Here is a 15,751-nt window from a genome sequence, read left to right as displayed (position 1 = left end):
CCAGCAATTACTTTGCACATCACTTAACTTACAAGGAGTCAAATACTTACTGTTTTAATTCTTCTTTAAAAAGCTCCAAATTGCTCTTTTTCTTTTCTTTTTCTCCCTTCTTCAAAGGCTAAATATACAAATTGCAAAATACAGAATATGCAATTGTTTTTATAACAGGCAATGAAAACTGCATGGTCATTTATCAAACTTTATATTTTTTCCTGAATGCTATTATAAATGATAAGCTATCCACTGAGAAAAAGCAACTAAATGACCCGATCCTTTAAGCCACTGCACAGAAGAAAAGTTTTTTCTATAACTAGACTTAAACATACCAGCAGCAGTGCAAATGCACTACTGATTCCTCCAAAACCATACCAAGACCCAGAGAGCCAACACTAGACAATCACAAAATGGAAACAATGGTCTTTGTCTCTCAACCAGGTACATAAGTAAGGCTAAAAAACTGTGAGGTTGATACTGAGAAATTGGAAATGTTTAACCCTCTGCAGGGCTGACATCTAAATGCTTTATTCTGACGGCTAAAAAAAAGGTGTTGGTGTGCAGGAATTTGAAACATTTTCCAGTTCTCAATACAAGTTGGGGTTACCCCAAAGAATTTTATGTTATGTAGTCAGATTTCCAAAGACAAAACACACTTCACATGATACTGACCAGGATTAACTTTTTAAAAATTTCTTAAGATTCAAGTTACAGATCAGATGTCTTACAAAGATATAGCCGAATTCTTAAAATTCTATTACACATTTAGTAGTAAATCCCATTATTTTTAATGAAGCAAGGTTAAATCAAACTGCAACTCTAATCCTAAAGTCCAGTTTTCACAAACACCATATGACAAGAGTAAACCTGTTCTAGAATATACTAATTCAGATTACAGGTGAGGACTGATTTATCGTTCCTCCCCTCAATAAAAAAAAATGCCCTGCACTTCAAAAACTAGCATTTCAGGGAGAAGGCTAATCAAGAACCTGAGCCCACTGGTGGGGAGGGCAGAATATAAATCGGGAAAAATAAATAAATAAAATAAAGGAACCTGAGAATCTAGTAGTTCCTGCCCTACTCCAAGGAGCTCAGACCAGTTGTACATTGTTCTTCCTCCCATTTTATCCTCACAACAACTCTATCTGATAGAATAGCCTGAGTGTGTGCGATTGTCCCAGGTTTAGCTTAATAGTGGAGTGGAGATTTGAACTGGGTCCCTCAGATCCTAGTACAGTAGTAACCACTATACCACACTGATTTCTTTATATTCTGTTACTACTCAAGATTTTCATTCCAAAATCTACTTAAACTGGAGACAAGATTCCAGCAATCATATGACTTGGTGTACTGATATATGCAGGATCTTCCGCTTCAGATGTTATTTTCTAACACACAATACAAAGGTAGAGGAAGAGAACACACATACTCAAGATCTACACACTCAACATCTGTTACTCTTCATAACAGGTACAATGTTTAATCAGAGCAAAGTTTCCAGTTTTCTGAAACACAGGCCAGTAGTTACTGAACATTCAATTACACCAATTTAACACAATGTAATACAATTTAATTCAATTACACCTAAGAACATAAGAACATAAGAGATGCCAATGTTGGATCAGGCCAAAGGCCCATCCAGTCCAACACTCTGTATCACACAGTGGCCAGAAATACCAGTGCCATCAGGAGGTCCACCAGTGGGGCCAGGACATTAGAAGCCCTCCCACTGTTGACCCCCCCCCCAAGCACCAAGATGACAGAGCATCACTTGCCCCAGAGTCCCTATCTAATATAGCATCCTGTCTAGCAGAATATTATAAGAAATCATGGAAATGTAGAACTAGCTTCGAGGTAAGAAGAGGGAAAGGCTTTTGAATTCACAACAAATATATAACATGAACAAGGCTTCAGTGTATTGCAGGATTGCAAGGGGAGATGTTATGTCATGTTTCCATGTAATTATGGCAATCATAAGACTCATAAACACAGATTTAACAAACCTAAAGAATATTTCTCTATGGTTAGTATTTTAAAGCATTTACGATCACCAGTCAGAAGCTCTTAGCAAATGTATTCACAACATTTAAACTTACTGGTTTTTTGGTATCTATCACTAGAATGGAGGGAGGAGGTCTCTCATTAGACGATGATGATGACGACGACGACGATGATGACTGACTCTGCTGGGGTTTTTGTTCTGCAAATCGTGATGAAGGCTTGTAGATTTTTCCTCGTTTTTCATCGGTTTCATGTTCTTCTGAAACACAGGCCAGTAGTTACTGAAAATGCCTAACTGAACAAATTTGCAAAGATCCAAAAAGAACTACTGCATACTAAGGATTTTTGGTCCTTTGAATAGCAGACCTAATGTCATGTAACAAATTGCCTTTGGAAGTCTCTTCAATTTGAAAGGGAGACTGCCAGAAAACATGCAGAATGGCCTGCTGTCCAAGAATCACAAATCCAAAGCCTCTTTTGGCACACAGAACCAGTTGTGTGATTCTTCTGGATACTGGCAATTGCCTTGATGTGGCTACCATGGATACAGAATGTGTGTCAAACATTTCTTAACCTGTAGCTCACAACATGCACAGGTCAGGTGTCATGAAATGTGCCATTCTAAAGCAAAACACAAAATTAAGGTTGTTCATGAAACAGAAAATATGATCTCTTCCATTCTAACATAGCCTAGTGCTTTGACATATGCATGATAGGAAAATTAACAAAGCAACGGGGCCTTAACATCCACTACTGTATCCACATAAAAGTACAATTTTAAATGAAGCCAAAGCAGAAGGATTTCCTTTAGGTTTTAAAATAAAAAACACTTTTATAGACAGCACAATATTCAGCCTCACCTTTAGATGCATTAACAATACCACCTCTGACAAATGTCTTTACTTTATTCCCATCACTTCCTTCAAAGGCAGCAAGGAATTCTTCATAAATTTCTGCAGCTGCCTTCTCATCTTCCTATACATACATCAAATATTAAGTTGCTTATTAGTATGAATGAACCACTGTTGCACACATAACGTAATTTTCTAGTACTTGTGCTATCCTGGACTACAAATAAACTATGATCAACTAAAAACATGTGATTTTCCAAGTCCCAGACTCAAGACAAAACTTGGGGCAAATGTGAAATACAAAATTAGAATCGCACAATCAGGAAGTGGAATAGCCTAGCACATCACACACCTTGCATTTATAGGGTACTAAAAGCAGGCATGCATACTGTATATGTGTTCAGAATCAAAACATAACTCTATTGTATACAGTCTCCCCTCTCCTGAAAAATCTATAGTTCCCTATTCTAGCCTAATAAAATAATTAGGAGAGTCATGGTTAATTATTGCCAGCATTAAATAGTCACATAACCTCCCTGTTGGGATTGATAGGACACTAACATGCAGAGGTTGGAGGTGGACATAGAGAAGAGCAATTCTACATCACAATCTAGTGCCTAAACACTCAAATATCTCTATAGACTTCTGTCTAAAGATGGGCATACAGCAGCAAATCTTACACTGTGTCTTGTTAAAACAAAGAGGCTACACAAAAAAGGGCTTTTATTCAAGTCAGAACCTCCAATTTACTGGCAATGTTCTGACAAAGAAGACCAGTCAGTAGAACACCTCCAGCAGCCTAAATAATTTGCAACAGCATTACCTTCTTTTTCAGTTCCTCCTGCTCCTTCTTGCTTAAGGTTCTCTTGGCAGCACTCATCTTGCCAATACTGAAAGCTTTAAGTTTGCTTTCTAGAAGTGGCTAAAAGAGAGAGAAAAGTATCAAAAGAACAGTTTCACAAAAACATGTATCCAGTTCTATCTGAAACAACATTCTTCACATACATATGGGAGGTATTATTTGTATAACGAGGTTATGTAGTGGAAATAAAACAGACTACCATGAAACTACAGCTATATATGCATAAAAAGCATTTATCTCTTAGTATTATGATCAATCCAAATTGCACAGGACAGTTTTTCCCAAGCAAACAGGTATGGGAGGATAAATAGAGAAAAGAGGCACATAAGAAGTATACATTGAGTACAAAAATAACAATCAGTATTATATAAACATACCAATCACCACCAAACTAGTTTTTGTATTTGCATGCTTTGTTAACACAATGTTATGTTGGCTATGAGCTGATCCATTATTAGAAGTTTAAGAATTAAAAATATCAATTTGAACCTCTAAATTCAAAAGAAAAGGAAGTACCGGTAACTGTCCATCATTTATACACAGCCTTAAAAAATCCCAATTCAAAATTGCCTTCTTGGTAGAGATGCAAAAGCCCAGGAAAAAATAGAAAAACAATGGGGAGAGATAGCTATCTTCCTTGGAATTAGTGCAAGGTGTATGTATGAAGATTCTATGTACGACTATGCAATTGTCTTACAATCTATGTAAGACAACTGGACAATACTCTGTATACCATATAAATACACAAAATATTTTCAAATATCTCATTGCTTATAAGAGACCAATTCTGTCCATAAGTAATATGCTATATTGTGTATGACAATATACTATGGAACTATTTCAAAGTCATAAAGTTTAACTCAATACCCTAATATGCTGATAGTCCAATTGTGACTGGAGGAAAGTATTCTGTACAAATAATACACTTTCTTTTGCTTAGCCTGCCTCAGCAAAAACTAAGATTTGTGTGCCACAGCAGTTTTCAGCTTTCCACCTCTCTTGTATTAGGTATATTAACATTTTTGCTTGCAGAAAACCAAGTAAATATGTGAAACAGTACAAGTTTATATTCTAATTAAGTTAAAACAACTTTTTCAGTGTTTCAAAATTTCTGGAAATTTTCCAGCTCCACTCCTTGAATAAGGGTTATTAAACAGCCACTTACTCAGAATAAAAAATTAATTTTACAGAATAAGTAGTTATTTTTACTTCAAACTAAGAAAAATAAATAATCAGCTGAGCAAGTTAACACAGACTTTTTAAGCCATAAACATTTTATGCCATGAAATCAAGAACACAAGGCTATAAAGCAGCAGAAATCAATCAAAATTGTTGGTTCAAACTTCATGATCAAATGTCTATCAGTGAAAGGGATCCACTTGTAGATGAGATCAGGGTTTCTACTTCTTTGGGGGACTCCCTCAGTCTACAGGGAAAAATCAGTTTGAACTTTGAAGAAAAAAAGACAACCCAATCTAAAATGAGGACTGAACAAACTCACTGTCCTAAGAATATCAAGATAAGAGGAAAAGACCAGAATGGGAATTAATTCGCCTCCTCAAACCACTAAGAGTTTCCTTTATCCTGCAGACAGAAATTAAGGTTAGGGGAGATATTTTTATTCCCTTCCTCGGGACCCAATGTATACAATACCAAATTGAGTATTACAAAAGTACAGCAAAACTGGAGATTTAAAGGAGGGCAGAGAGAAAACATTGGGAAACTGGGTGAAGTTGGCTGAGAGAGGTGAAGCGGAAAAGTTATACACTATAGAAGGGACGGCATATACACTCAAGTGATTTGATTTATGAAGTAAAATTTTCAAAGATTTATAAATTCCATAACTGAATTCCATCTTTCCAACCAGTGATTTGGATCCCAACACCCTTTCTACTGATGCAAGAGGAAGGAAGGCTGATCACACTTGATTTTTCACTTTGCTGTAACTCTTCCCCACATGGGTCTTTATCCATGTAGTATTATGCAAGCGTAATATGGGGGGGGGGGGGTGAAAGAGGGTAAGATCCAACTCACTGTTACAAAGAACAATGTGGTAACACTATCCTCTATGTACTCCACTGGAACAGCAAATAAATTAAGGTCTTCTACGTTACTTTCAAGTATGACTGAAGTGACGTTGATGTCAACAGTTGTTCTAAAGAACACTTTTTGTATGGCTCTCTCTTTCAACTGTAACAGGCTATACAATCAGATAAAACACACTACAGAGCATGTTGCCCGAACCAATATGTATGTGACTGGCACAAGCAAAAAAGAGCAAGTGAAATTAAAACAAACAATATAGATCTTTTGACTCATTTCCTAGTCCACACACATCCATCAATGGGAACCAACCACAAAACCAAAACTTTTTTTTAAAAAACAAAACCTATTCCCACATGCATCTTAAGACTTACATGATTCTCCGGAGACCCAGTGTTACGTGTTGTGTCTGGCATCCTGGTCTAAAATGGAAAAAAATACAAAAGCCATATATAACAGGAGATGTTTATTGCTTTTCAGAACACAAACCGTTTTATATGCAGTTATTTAAACTGATCAAGATGAATTGCCATGTTAGACTGTCCGTAGCAGCAGAAAAGAGCAGCATTACAATAGCACCTTAAAGACTAATAAAATTTGTGGCAGAGTATGAACTTTCATGAGTCTCTGCTCACTTCAGTTATTTAGATTAATATGAATGTCCTCAACCTTCCTTACAAGTCTGAGCATTCTAGAAGAAATTGCAGATTTGCAAAAAGTCAACAGAGTTAGAAGGGTATAACTCTGCTTAAGATGGCACCATAACAGTCCTAAACCCTGCTGCTAAAGAGTTTAGGATTGGTGACTAAGCCCTAAGCCAGCCTGTCTGGAAAACATACCAGCACAAGCCCAAAGCTAGCATAGAACTGGATAGTGTCAGGGGTGTGCTGGAGGAAATGGAGGAGCCTGGAACATGAACATCAGCTGCAGCAACTAATGTTCATCAAGCTGGTCTGCTGTGAGGTTGCCAACACACTTGTCCACACACTTGTCCTAACCTCGTTCCTGCACCCCTGTAAGCTGCTGAACAAACAGTTGTTTGCCCAGCAATTATCCCCATCATTAGCACACAGTGACACAAACAGCTGCGCCTGAGATTGTGCCGTGTTTTCAGCACTGCTTTCTAAGACACAAGAGCCAGGCTAGGACCAGAGGGTTGGCAACCTCCATCACCTAGCAGATGAGGGGAAAATTCCATCTTCAATTAGTCCCATGGAGGGCACGCAGACTCTGGTGAGGGGATGTCATAGGGTTGGAACCAGACTTAATTTTGCAATTTAGAACATTCCTGCATTCCCCCCTCTCCACTGCCACCCACTGTTTTTCACAAAATGCTGATCCTGGGAGATAGCAGACCCCAAGGAATGATCTGAGTTGGATCGGCAATGAGAAGGGGGAAATCAGTGGAAACTGCCAACTGAGTCAGGATCCAAGTCATACGCTTCATAATTTCTATGGCTCCAAATCATATCAGTGATGAGCTCACCAATGCAAGGCAAGCTCCCTGTACAGCTTCTGTTGCTTTTTCATGCCTTCTTTCGTTTCCCTCCTTACTGAACTTTCTCCAACGGAGAAAAGAGAAAGTGCAAGAGGCAAAAGGATCCCCACACACATACAAAGGAGAGCTAAATCTAACCATTCTTGTGATACACAGTTTTATTGGTCTGTGTGTGACAAGTGTCTTATTATACTGTTTTTAATCTGCTAGCCACCTTAAGAAGGGGCAGCATATACATTTTCTAGTTCGTCTGTGTTACTGGTTGCAATTAATATATAAGATAAAAAGGACATCTGATTCATCAGAATCCTACATTACAAAAATAAGCAGCACTTCATTTGTCCTTATGACAACTATTAGAGCCAGTTTGGTGTAGTGGTTAGGACAACTGACCAGACATGCTTGGAGCAGGCCAAGTTCTAGTGGCACTGTGAGCATCTCAGGACCTTGGACTCAGCTGGCCTCTGTGCAGGTCTGAGACAATGAAGAGAATAAGCCATGCCTATTGCTTTCTGCCACACCGCTGGCCCCAGAAGTGCTGCCAGTGCCTCAGGTGCCTGGACAGAGATTTGGCCCTGGGTAACAAGAAAAACAGTCTGATATGCCACTGTCAGCACACATACAAGGGGGTTGCCTACCTGCACTGTTAACAATACAACATACTTTCAAGCATATACTTACTGTTTAAATGTGAATAATTTTCTTCACAGTTAATTGTGTAATGTATATGATAATATACTATTAAATAGTTTAATGTTTTAATGTTATAAAATTTAACTCAATATTCAAATATGCTGCTAGTCCTATGAGAACTTTATAAACTTATTTCTAACCCAACACATTAATTTTCCTTATTATAAAATGTAGTGGTTAAGTGTGCAGACTCTAATCTGGGAGAACCGGGTTTGATTCCCCACTCCTCCACTTGCACCAGCTGATGTGACCTTGGGTCAGTCACAAGCTCTGGCACAGCTGTTCCTGAAAGAGCAGTTTCTGTCAGAGTTCTCTCAGCCCCACCCACCTCACAGGGTGTCTGTTGTGGGGAGGGGAAGGGAAAGGAGTTTGTAAGCCGCTCTGAGACTCCAAGTGAAGGGTGGGGTATAAATTCAATATCTTCTTCTTCTTCTTCTTTGTTATCTATTTTCAGTTTTTATCTTCAGTTGACAAAAACTAAGATAAATGTGCTCCGGTAGCACTGAGTGCAGTTTACTGCTCCTGTTCTCTTTAGTACTGAGTGCATTTGTAATTTTGCTTACAGAAAACTGCGTCATTTATACTTTCCCATTTCATAATTTATGTCAAAGTTCAGGGGTCCTCAACACTTTTGAGCCTGAGGGCACTTTTGGAATTTTGAGAAGGAGTGACGAGCACTACCCCAAAATCATTTGCGCAGGAGAGTCAACCCCAGTATTCCCTTCCTTGTTTGCAAAAGAACTGCAACATGGCAAACATGTTGAACACATTCCCAGAGTTAATTCACTGATCTGTCAAGCTTAGTATTATCTAATTGGAAGTATGGTCCATCCACTGGGGAGACAGAAAGCCTGGAGAAGGAGGAAAGCCAAGGGGAGGGGAATGGAACCACACACTGATTAAGGAAAATTCAGCTGCTTACCAGTCTTCCAGATCCTTCAGTGGCTGTGGCTACTATTGCAGCCATCAAAACTCCATTCATCTGAATGAAGGCAGCAAATAACAAGCCCTGCCCACTTGCTGAATAGGTTGGGAGGAATCAGGGAGACCTGCCGTGGTGCCTGTGGGCACCACAATGGGCTCCCTGGTGTGCTAAATTATAAATTATGCACTTATGCTGTTAAAATAGTAAAGTATGGTAAGTGTTACATGTCCAGAATCTCCTAACATGCAATGTGGGTTTTTTACACTAAAACTTTTAAGCTGAAAATATTCCAGTCTTAAATTCTTACAGTCACATAAGGTAGTACCTTGACTACATACTTCCACAGTGCTTACAACCATTTTAATATATTTAAGTCCTGCTTTTCTCCCCAATGGAGACCACACCCTCCATTTTATCCTAACAATCCTGTGAGGTAGATTAGACTGGCAGGATGACTGGCCAATGGTCATCCAGCAAGCATTCATAGTAGAGTTGGATTCAAACCTGGTAGCACCATCCTAAGCATGTGTACTTAGAATCCTCCTAGGAAAGTGTCCTTAAGGCCTGAAATTTTAACAGGTACACCACACTGGCTTTCACATGATTCAAAGGTCACTGACCTCCAATACTGCATATGTGAATCAGAAGTACAGGTCAACAATAACATAATCTAAGGCATTTGAAAATTCTAGTCAAGATACGTGCATATACATGTGCTGACTACAAATGATTAGGCATTAAACATTTATAGATATGAAAGGAAGTAGACAGATGAAGACCAGAACACAGAGCTAAGAATCTAAAGCTTCTCCCAAATCAATTTGTAACACTGCACAACCTGATCAGAGAACATTTTCCATGTGCTCTGTAAAAACATACTGTGCTGCTATGTTTTCATAATCAAGGTAAGATCACAGGACAAATACTGTGTGAGTGTGCTTGCCATCTAACCTTTATATCTTTGTATATAAACAAGTAAACAAAAAACACAAAATTAAGCCGTTTTAGGCTACAACAGTCTTTCAGACAACTTGGTTTTGCAGATTTATGAAACAAAATCAGCCAACTAAACTTCGGGGGGGGGGGGCTATGTAGGAAATACCAAATTGTACTCTGGAGCTATTTTATCAACTCAGCTTCTGCTGGCCACTTCATACATCAGAACTCTCTTATGTAAACATTTCTAAGTAATAAACTGATGATGAATACGCATACAAGAAAACTTTGTGGCAATGCAAGGCGAGGGACTATCATAACTTCCCACGGAACAGACACACAGCAAAAGGCACTTTATACACCAGCGACATGGGAAAGTTCACACATTCTTTTCGCTAACAAAAACAACAACAACAATCTTGCATTCGCTATAACAGGAGCCACAAACGGAACAGCACAGGCAAACAGGACAAAGAGGAGAGATGCTAACTAGGTCGGATAGATGGAAGATTTTACAATAATGATCAATAAAGATGGGAGAAGGAACGCCAATAGGGATTCCAAAACAGAACGACGTCCCGAACGTAAAAGAAGGAAATATCTTCCTACCTACGTTCCTTCGTCCTTTTTCCCAATAAGCCCCAACCTCAGACGCTTGTTATGGGAAAACTAACCGAGGGGAGGGGGAAGAAGCACTATTCCAGCGCCTTAGTGGAAAAGCGAAATAGCTGCTTGGGAGAATCGATCCCCTGAATTCAACTAGTCCCGTCCTACCTTCACCATCAATCCGCTTCACTCTATCCCCGACTGGGGACAGGGCGAAAGCGGAGAGAGGCTAGGCCGCAAAGCAACCTGCAACCTAGCATTCTCGCTTGCCTGCGCATCGCCGCTCCGCGTGTCTCCAACCCAGTTCCCGCGCCAGCTCAGTTCCCGCAGCTTCTTTTCCCGCCTCCCAGTTTCCTCGGAGAGGCGACGCCGTTGAGGAAGCCCCAGAGGCGAACTCACCTTCCCACTGGCCTTCTGCGAACCGCCTGGCGTCTTGTCCGCCATCTTGATTCTCTCCCCCGCTCAACTTTCGGCGGCAGAGAATCGAGTACCGACTCCTCCGATTGAAGAGACAGATCGAAGGCGGAAGGAAGGGCAAGGGACAACAAGTCGATAGCCAAGCGGAAGATAGAAACGGTTGGTTCGAGAAGCCTAGCTCCGCCTCCCTCACTGGGAGGGCGGCTGCAGATTTTGATTGACGCAGGGGGGAGCGTCTCCGTTCCTCGCCTCCGATGGCTGTCAGAAAGGCTGCTAGATAACTGGATAGAAGCAAATGTATAAAGAATCTCCAAAGAATGTTATGTATCAGAAATGTTGGTTTTGTTGTTTTTGTTGTAAAATCTGAAAATAAACGTTTTTTTTAAAAAAAGAAAGGCTGCTGGGGAAGCGCTATACCAACCAATGATCCACATAAAAGATCGAATGAAGATAGATCTAGTTAGTCAGCCGTGTTGGTCTGAAGCAGTAGAACAAATTTAGGGTGCAATGGCACCTTTAAGACCAACAAAAGTTTATTCAAGGTATGAGCTTTCCTGTGCATGCACACTTTTTCAAATACACTGGAGTGGAAGTTAGCATTCAAATTTATAGCCAGAGAATGAACAGCCAATTAACATGCAACATGATGATGATCAAGATATGCAAAGTGATCAAGATATGCAAAGATCAAATGAAGTAAGCCCTAGCGCTGGAAAGCTTATACCAGAATCACACCATTAGTCTTTTACATATTATGTATGGCCTTTTAACACTGTCACGCACATGGTTGGGTTTTTTTTCCTTTGTAAGGTGGTGTGTGTATAGAATATATGTATACCTGTCTATATATACTGAATGAAGATTCACTTCATGCATCTGAGGAAATAGGCCTTAACCCACAAAAGCTTATCCTACAATAATCCTCGCAAGCTTCCACACATGAATAATAAGTTATTTGTAACAGACTCACAAAGCACAAACAGAAAGTCTTTCATCATCTGAATCACCAGGCAGCAGTGTTCCCTCTAAGCTGAGTGAGTGTGAGCTAGCTCACCATTTTTTAGCCTCCAGCTCACACATTTTTGCCTTCGCTCAGGAAAGATGGCTCCAGAGCAAACTAATTTTATGCAGCAGCCAAACTACCTGCTCACAACTTTAATGCCAGTAGCTCACAAAGTAGAATTTCTGCTCACAGGACTCCACAGCTTAGAGGGAACATTGCCAGGCAGTATCTGTAAAGTTGCTATTTCTGCATTCCCAGCTAAAATGCATACTTCTTAAAAAATTAACTCCTAGCCATATGGAGAGTGGATGCATTTCCTTTTCTATTGTATAACACCAGCTACTCTAAAGAAAAAAATACATTACCAAGCACCTAGGTCCAGCAATGTGACCCAATGAGACATGAGGGGCGTTATGGTTGCACATATTCTATAGATATATCCTGATGTAGTGAAGGACTAGGCAAGAACATAATGAAAAGGTGAAGAGACTTATAGCATTATCCTGAGGAGTGGGCTCAGGGGACTCAGCTGACAAGCTGCTGCGCCCATGAATCTCTGAGATATGCTGGTGTCCACATGAAGCTGCCTTATACTGAATCAGACCCTTGGCCCATCAAAGTCAGTATTGTCTACTCAGACTGGCAGCAGCTCTCCAGGGTCTCAAGCAGAGGTATTTCACATCACCTCCTACCTGATCCTTGAACTGGAGATGCTGAGGATTATTTTGAGATTTATATCCCGCCCTTCCAAGTGGCTCAGGGCGGCTAACAAGCGGCTAATGCCGGATTAAATAGATAAAATACAATAAAACAATATTACATATCCACAATAAAATTCATAACAGTATTTAAGGTGCTCTGTTATCCTGCATATAAATCCCCAAGATGGACAGTAATCCCAAATCGACAGCCAGCTTTATTAAATAGCGAGGGCTCCAGCAGTGATGTTTATTTATTTATTTCATTGGATTTCTTGACTGCTCTTCTCCGCTTATGCAGGGCTCAGGGCGGTTTACAACAGGATAATTCAGTACAAATTATAAAACCAATTAAAACCACAAGCCTACAATATTAAACAATCAATGTACATATTTAAAACATTCCAAGAACAGATGGCATGTCTAGCATTCATATTTTTGGAGGAGGGAGGGAGGGCGGGAGGGTGCCGGGCAGGACATCTCTTGCTGGCCTCAGCCAAAGGCCTGGCAGGACATCTCTGCCTTACACACCCTGTGGAACTTTAATAGATAAGACAGGGCACGGATGTCATTCGTCAGAGAGTTCCACCAGGCTGGGGCCAATGCTGAAAAGGCCCTGGCCCTGGTTGAGGCCAGCTGGATATCTTTGGGGCTGGGAACCACCAGGAAATTCTTATCCGCTAATCTCAGTGCCCTTTGGGGAACATATCGGGAGAGGCGGTCCCAAAGCTACATAGGTCCCTGACCGTTAAGGGGTTTAAGGTAAGCACTAGGGCTGCCAAATTCCCCCGGGGGGTGGAAATCCCCCCGCCCCAGAGGCCCGTTCCCAGATGCCGGGAAATCGGGCCCCGGGGAGAACCCCGCCCCAGCGTGCACGTCACAGGGAAGTGATGTCATGACGCCGGGCACGCTGGGGGCGGGGCCACGGCCATACAAGGGAAAACTCTATGGTTTTCCCTTGTATGGTCATGGCCCCGCCCCCCAGCGTGCCCGGTGTCATGACATCACTTCCCTGTGACGTGCATGCGGCGCGCGTGCATGCGGCGTGCCGCACACGCTCCAGGAGCCACACAGGAGTCCCCCGCCGGAGAGGTGAGTAACATTTGGCAACCCTAGTAAGCACCAAAACATTGAATCTGATCTGGAGCTCCACTGGCAACCCGTGCAGCTCGTGCAGCACTGGATGGATGTGTGCCCTCCGTGGGGTCCCTGTAAGGACCAAAGCTTCCAGGTCACTCTCAAGGGTAGCCCTATGTAAAGTGAGTTACAATATTCCAACCTGGAGGTGACCGTTGCATGGATTACTATGGCAAGGTCAGGGTGAGACAGGTAGGGGGCCAGCTGCCTATCTTGGCGCCATTGGAAAAATGCCCTCCAGACAACACTAGTAATCTGGGTCTCCATAGATAATATGGTGTCCAAGATCACCCCCGGGCTCCTGACGGTAGGTGCCGGTGTCAGAGGCACCCCATCAAGGGCTGGGAGTTGGCTCCCCCATCCTGAATCAACCCCCCCCCAAGCCACAGAACCTCTGTCTTAGCTGGATTCAACTTCAACCAGCTTTGCTTCAACCATCCCACAACGGCCTCCAGCCCCTCAGCCAGATTTTTCGGGGCAGAGTCCAGGTCCAGCAGGTGGCTACCATCAAATAGCTGGGTGTCATCAGCATATTGGTGACCCCCAAGTCCGAAACTCTGAGTCAGCTGAGCAAGAGGGCACATATAGATATTAGAGAGCATTGGGGAGAGGATCACCCACTGAAGCACTCCACTTATTAGTGGGTGTCTAGTTGACGTCTCTCCTCTTATTGCCACCCTCTGTCCCCGATCATGGAGAAATGAGGTCAGCCACTTCAAGACTGTCCCACAAACGCCTACATCAGCGAGGCAGTAGGTCAGAAGATCATGATCGACCACATCGAACACTGTTGTGAGATCTAACAATATCAGCAGTGCTGACCCGCCTCGATCCACCTGCCTAGGAAGATCGTGAGGGCAACCAACACCCTCTCTGTCCCATGGCCAGGGTGGAAACTGGATTGGAATGGGTCCGTTGAACCTTCTGCATGCCAAGGAGATGCACTACCACTGAGCCATGGCCCCTCCACTCCTGCATGCTGCTGCTGTGCTGTGGCCAGGTGCTGACCAAGCACTGCTGTGGAGCCCCACCAGAGCACCACTGGTGTAACCTCTGCACCAGCAGGAGAATGGGCGGGCCTGGGGACATGGCAGGAGTTAGTCAGCTTCCTAAACTACCCCAGCTGGGGAATACTCCCTCAGAACCAGCATAAAGTTATGCCAGCAACATGTGCAGCATATCCTATAGGCACTCATGCAACAGCAAAGGTCCTGCCCACAAGCCCCGGTATAGCACAGCATGCCAACCACAGCCGCAGCCAATCACACCACTCCCCTGTGGCAGCCAAACCTCCCGCCAGACCCAATCACATCCTCAGCTAGGGTTACCAACGTATAAATTGGGCCTGAAAATGCCCTGGAATTACAGCTTATCTCCGGACCACAGAGATCTGTTCCCCTGGAGGAAATGGCTGCTTTGGAGGGTGGATTCTGTGGCATTATAACCTGCTGTGGTCACTCCCCTCCCCACACCCAATTCTCCCCAGGCTCTATCCACAAAGATCCAGGAATTTCCCAACCCAAAGTTGGCAACCCAGCACTATATAAACCTGAGCCAGGATGCCCCATAGCTCAGATGATAGGATGCAGATCATGGAACTCTGACTCTGAGGCCTGTGACATGCACACTTCGAGCACTCAGCTCTCACCCCGGTGGCAGAGATGCACAGTGGGGGCACTTAGCGCTTACACCAAAAGGGGAGAGCAAATCTCCTTGCTGTGTGACTAACATGTCTCTTTTCAGAACCTGAAAAGTACGCAGACGGAGAGTGATTTCAGCAAAGCGTACTTTATTCGATCAGGAACAAGACAGCTTTGGCCGGCTCGCAGGCTGGCTTATATTCCCCCAGAAACCGCCACCCAAAACACACACACCCCACTTCCCAATAGATTATTTACAGTGGCCGAGAGTCCCATTGGCTTCTCAGCCAGGAACCTAGCCCCCTGATTGGAGCGGGCTAGGATCCGCATAGTCCATTGTCTCTTGGAGCGAAGCTCGACGGTTGTCCCTGGACATGTCTGGACTTGTCAGGACTTGATACACTACAGAACCCTTACAGATACCCTATCTCCAAATATGTACACCAA

At 42.5% G+C, this 15,751-nt stretch overlaps 1 protein-coding gene across 3 annotated transcripts in view; it reads right to left on the bottom strand.

Annotated features, from left to right (window-relative positions):
* Window positions 1-10,881, bottom strand: part of U2SURP (U2 snRNP-associated SURP domain containing) — a 51,423-nt gene extending 40,542 nt beyond the window's left edge. For 2 of the 3 annotated variants that reach the window (XM_015427465.1, XM_015427467.1), the window contains exons 1-6: window positions 10,809-10,881; window positions 6,126-6,173; window positions 3,670-3,768; window positions 2,856-2,970; window positions 2,091-2,254; window positions 51-118 (exon numbers count right to left, since the gene is read on the bottom strand). In XM_015427465.1, the coding sequence (XP_015282951.1) occupies window positions 51-118; window positions 2,091-2,254; window positions 2,856-2,970; window positions 3,670-3,768; window positions 6,126-6,173; window positions 10,809-10,853 (539 nt within the window). In that variant the 5' untranslated portion in view covers window positions 10,854-10,881. The remainder of the gene's footprint in view (window positions 1-50; window positions 119-2,090; window positions 2,255-2,855; window positions 2,971-3,669; window positions 3,769-6,125; window positions 6,174-10,808) is intronic. The other variant, XM_015427466.1, reaches the window with a different exon arrangement.
* Between the last annotated feature and the right edge of the window lie 4,870 nt (window positions 10,882-15,751).

Source organism: Gekko japonicus, unplaced genomic scaffold (genome assembly GCF_001447785.1).
Source record: "Gekko japonicus isolate JY-2015 unplaced genomic scaffold, Gekko_japonicus_V1.1 scaffold3182, whole genome shotgun sequence".
In the NCBI taxonomy this organism is placed as follows: domain Eukaryota; kingdom Metazoa; phylum Chordata; class Lepidosauria; order Squamata; family Gekkonidae; genus Gekko; species Gekko japonicus.
The sequence above is the reverse complement of the archived record's forward strand: the minus strand, read 5'-3'. Positions and strand labels throughout refer to the sequence as shown.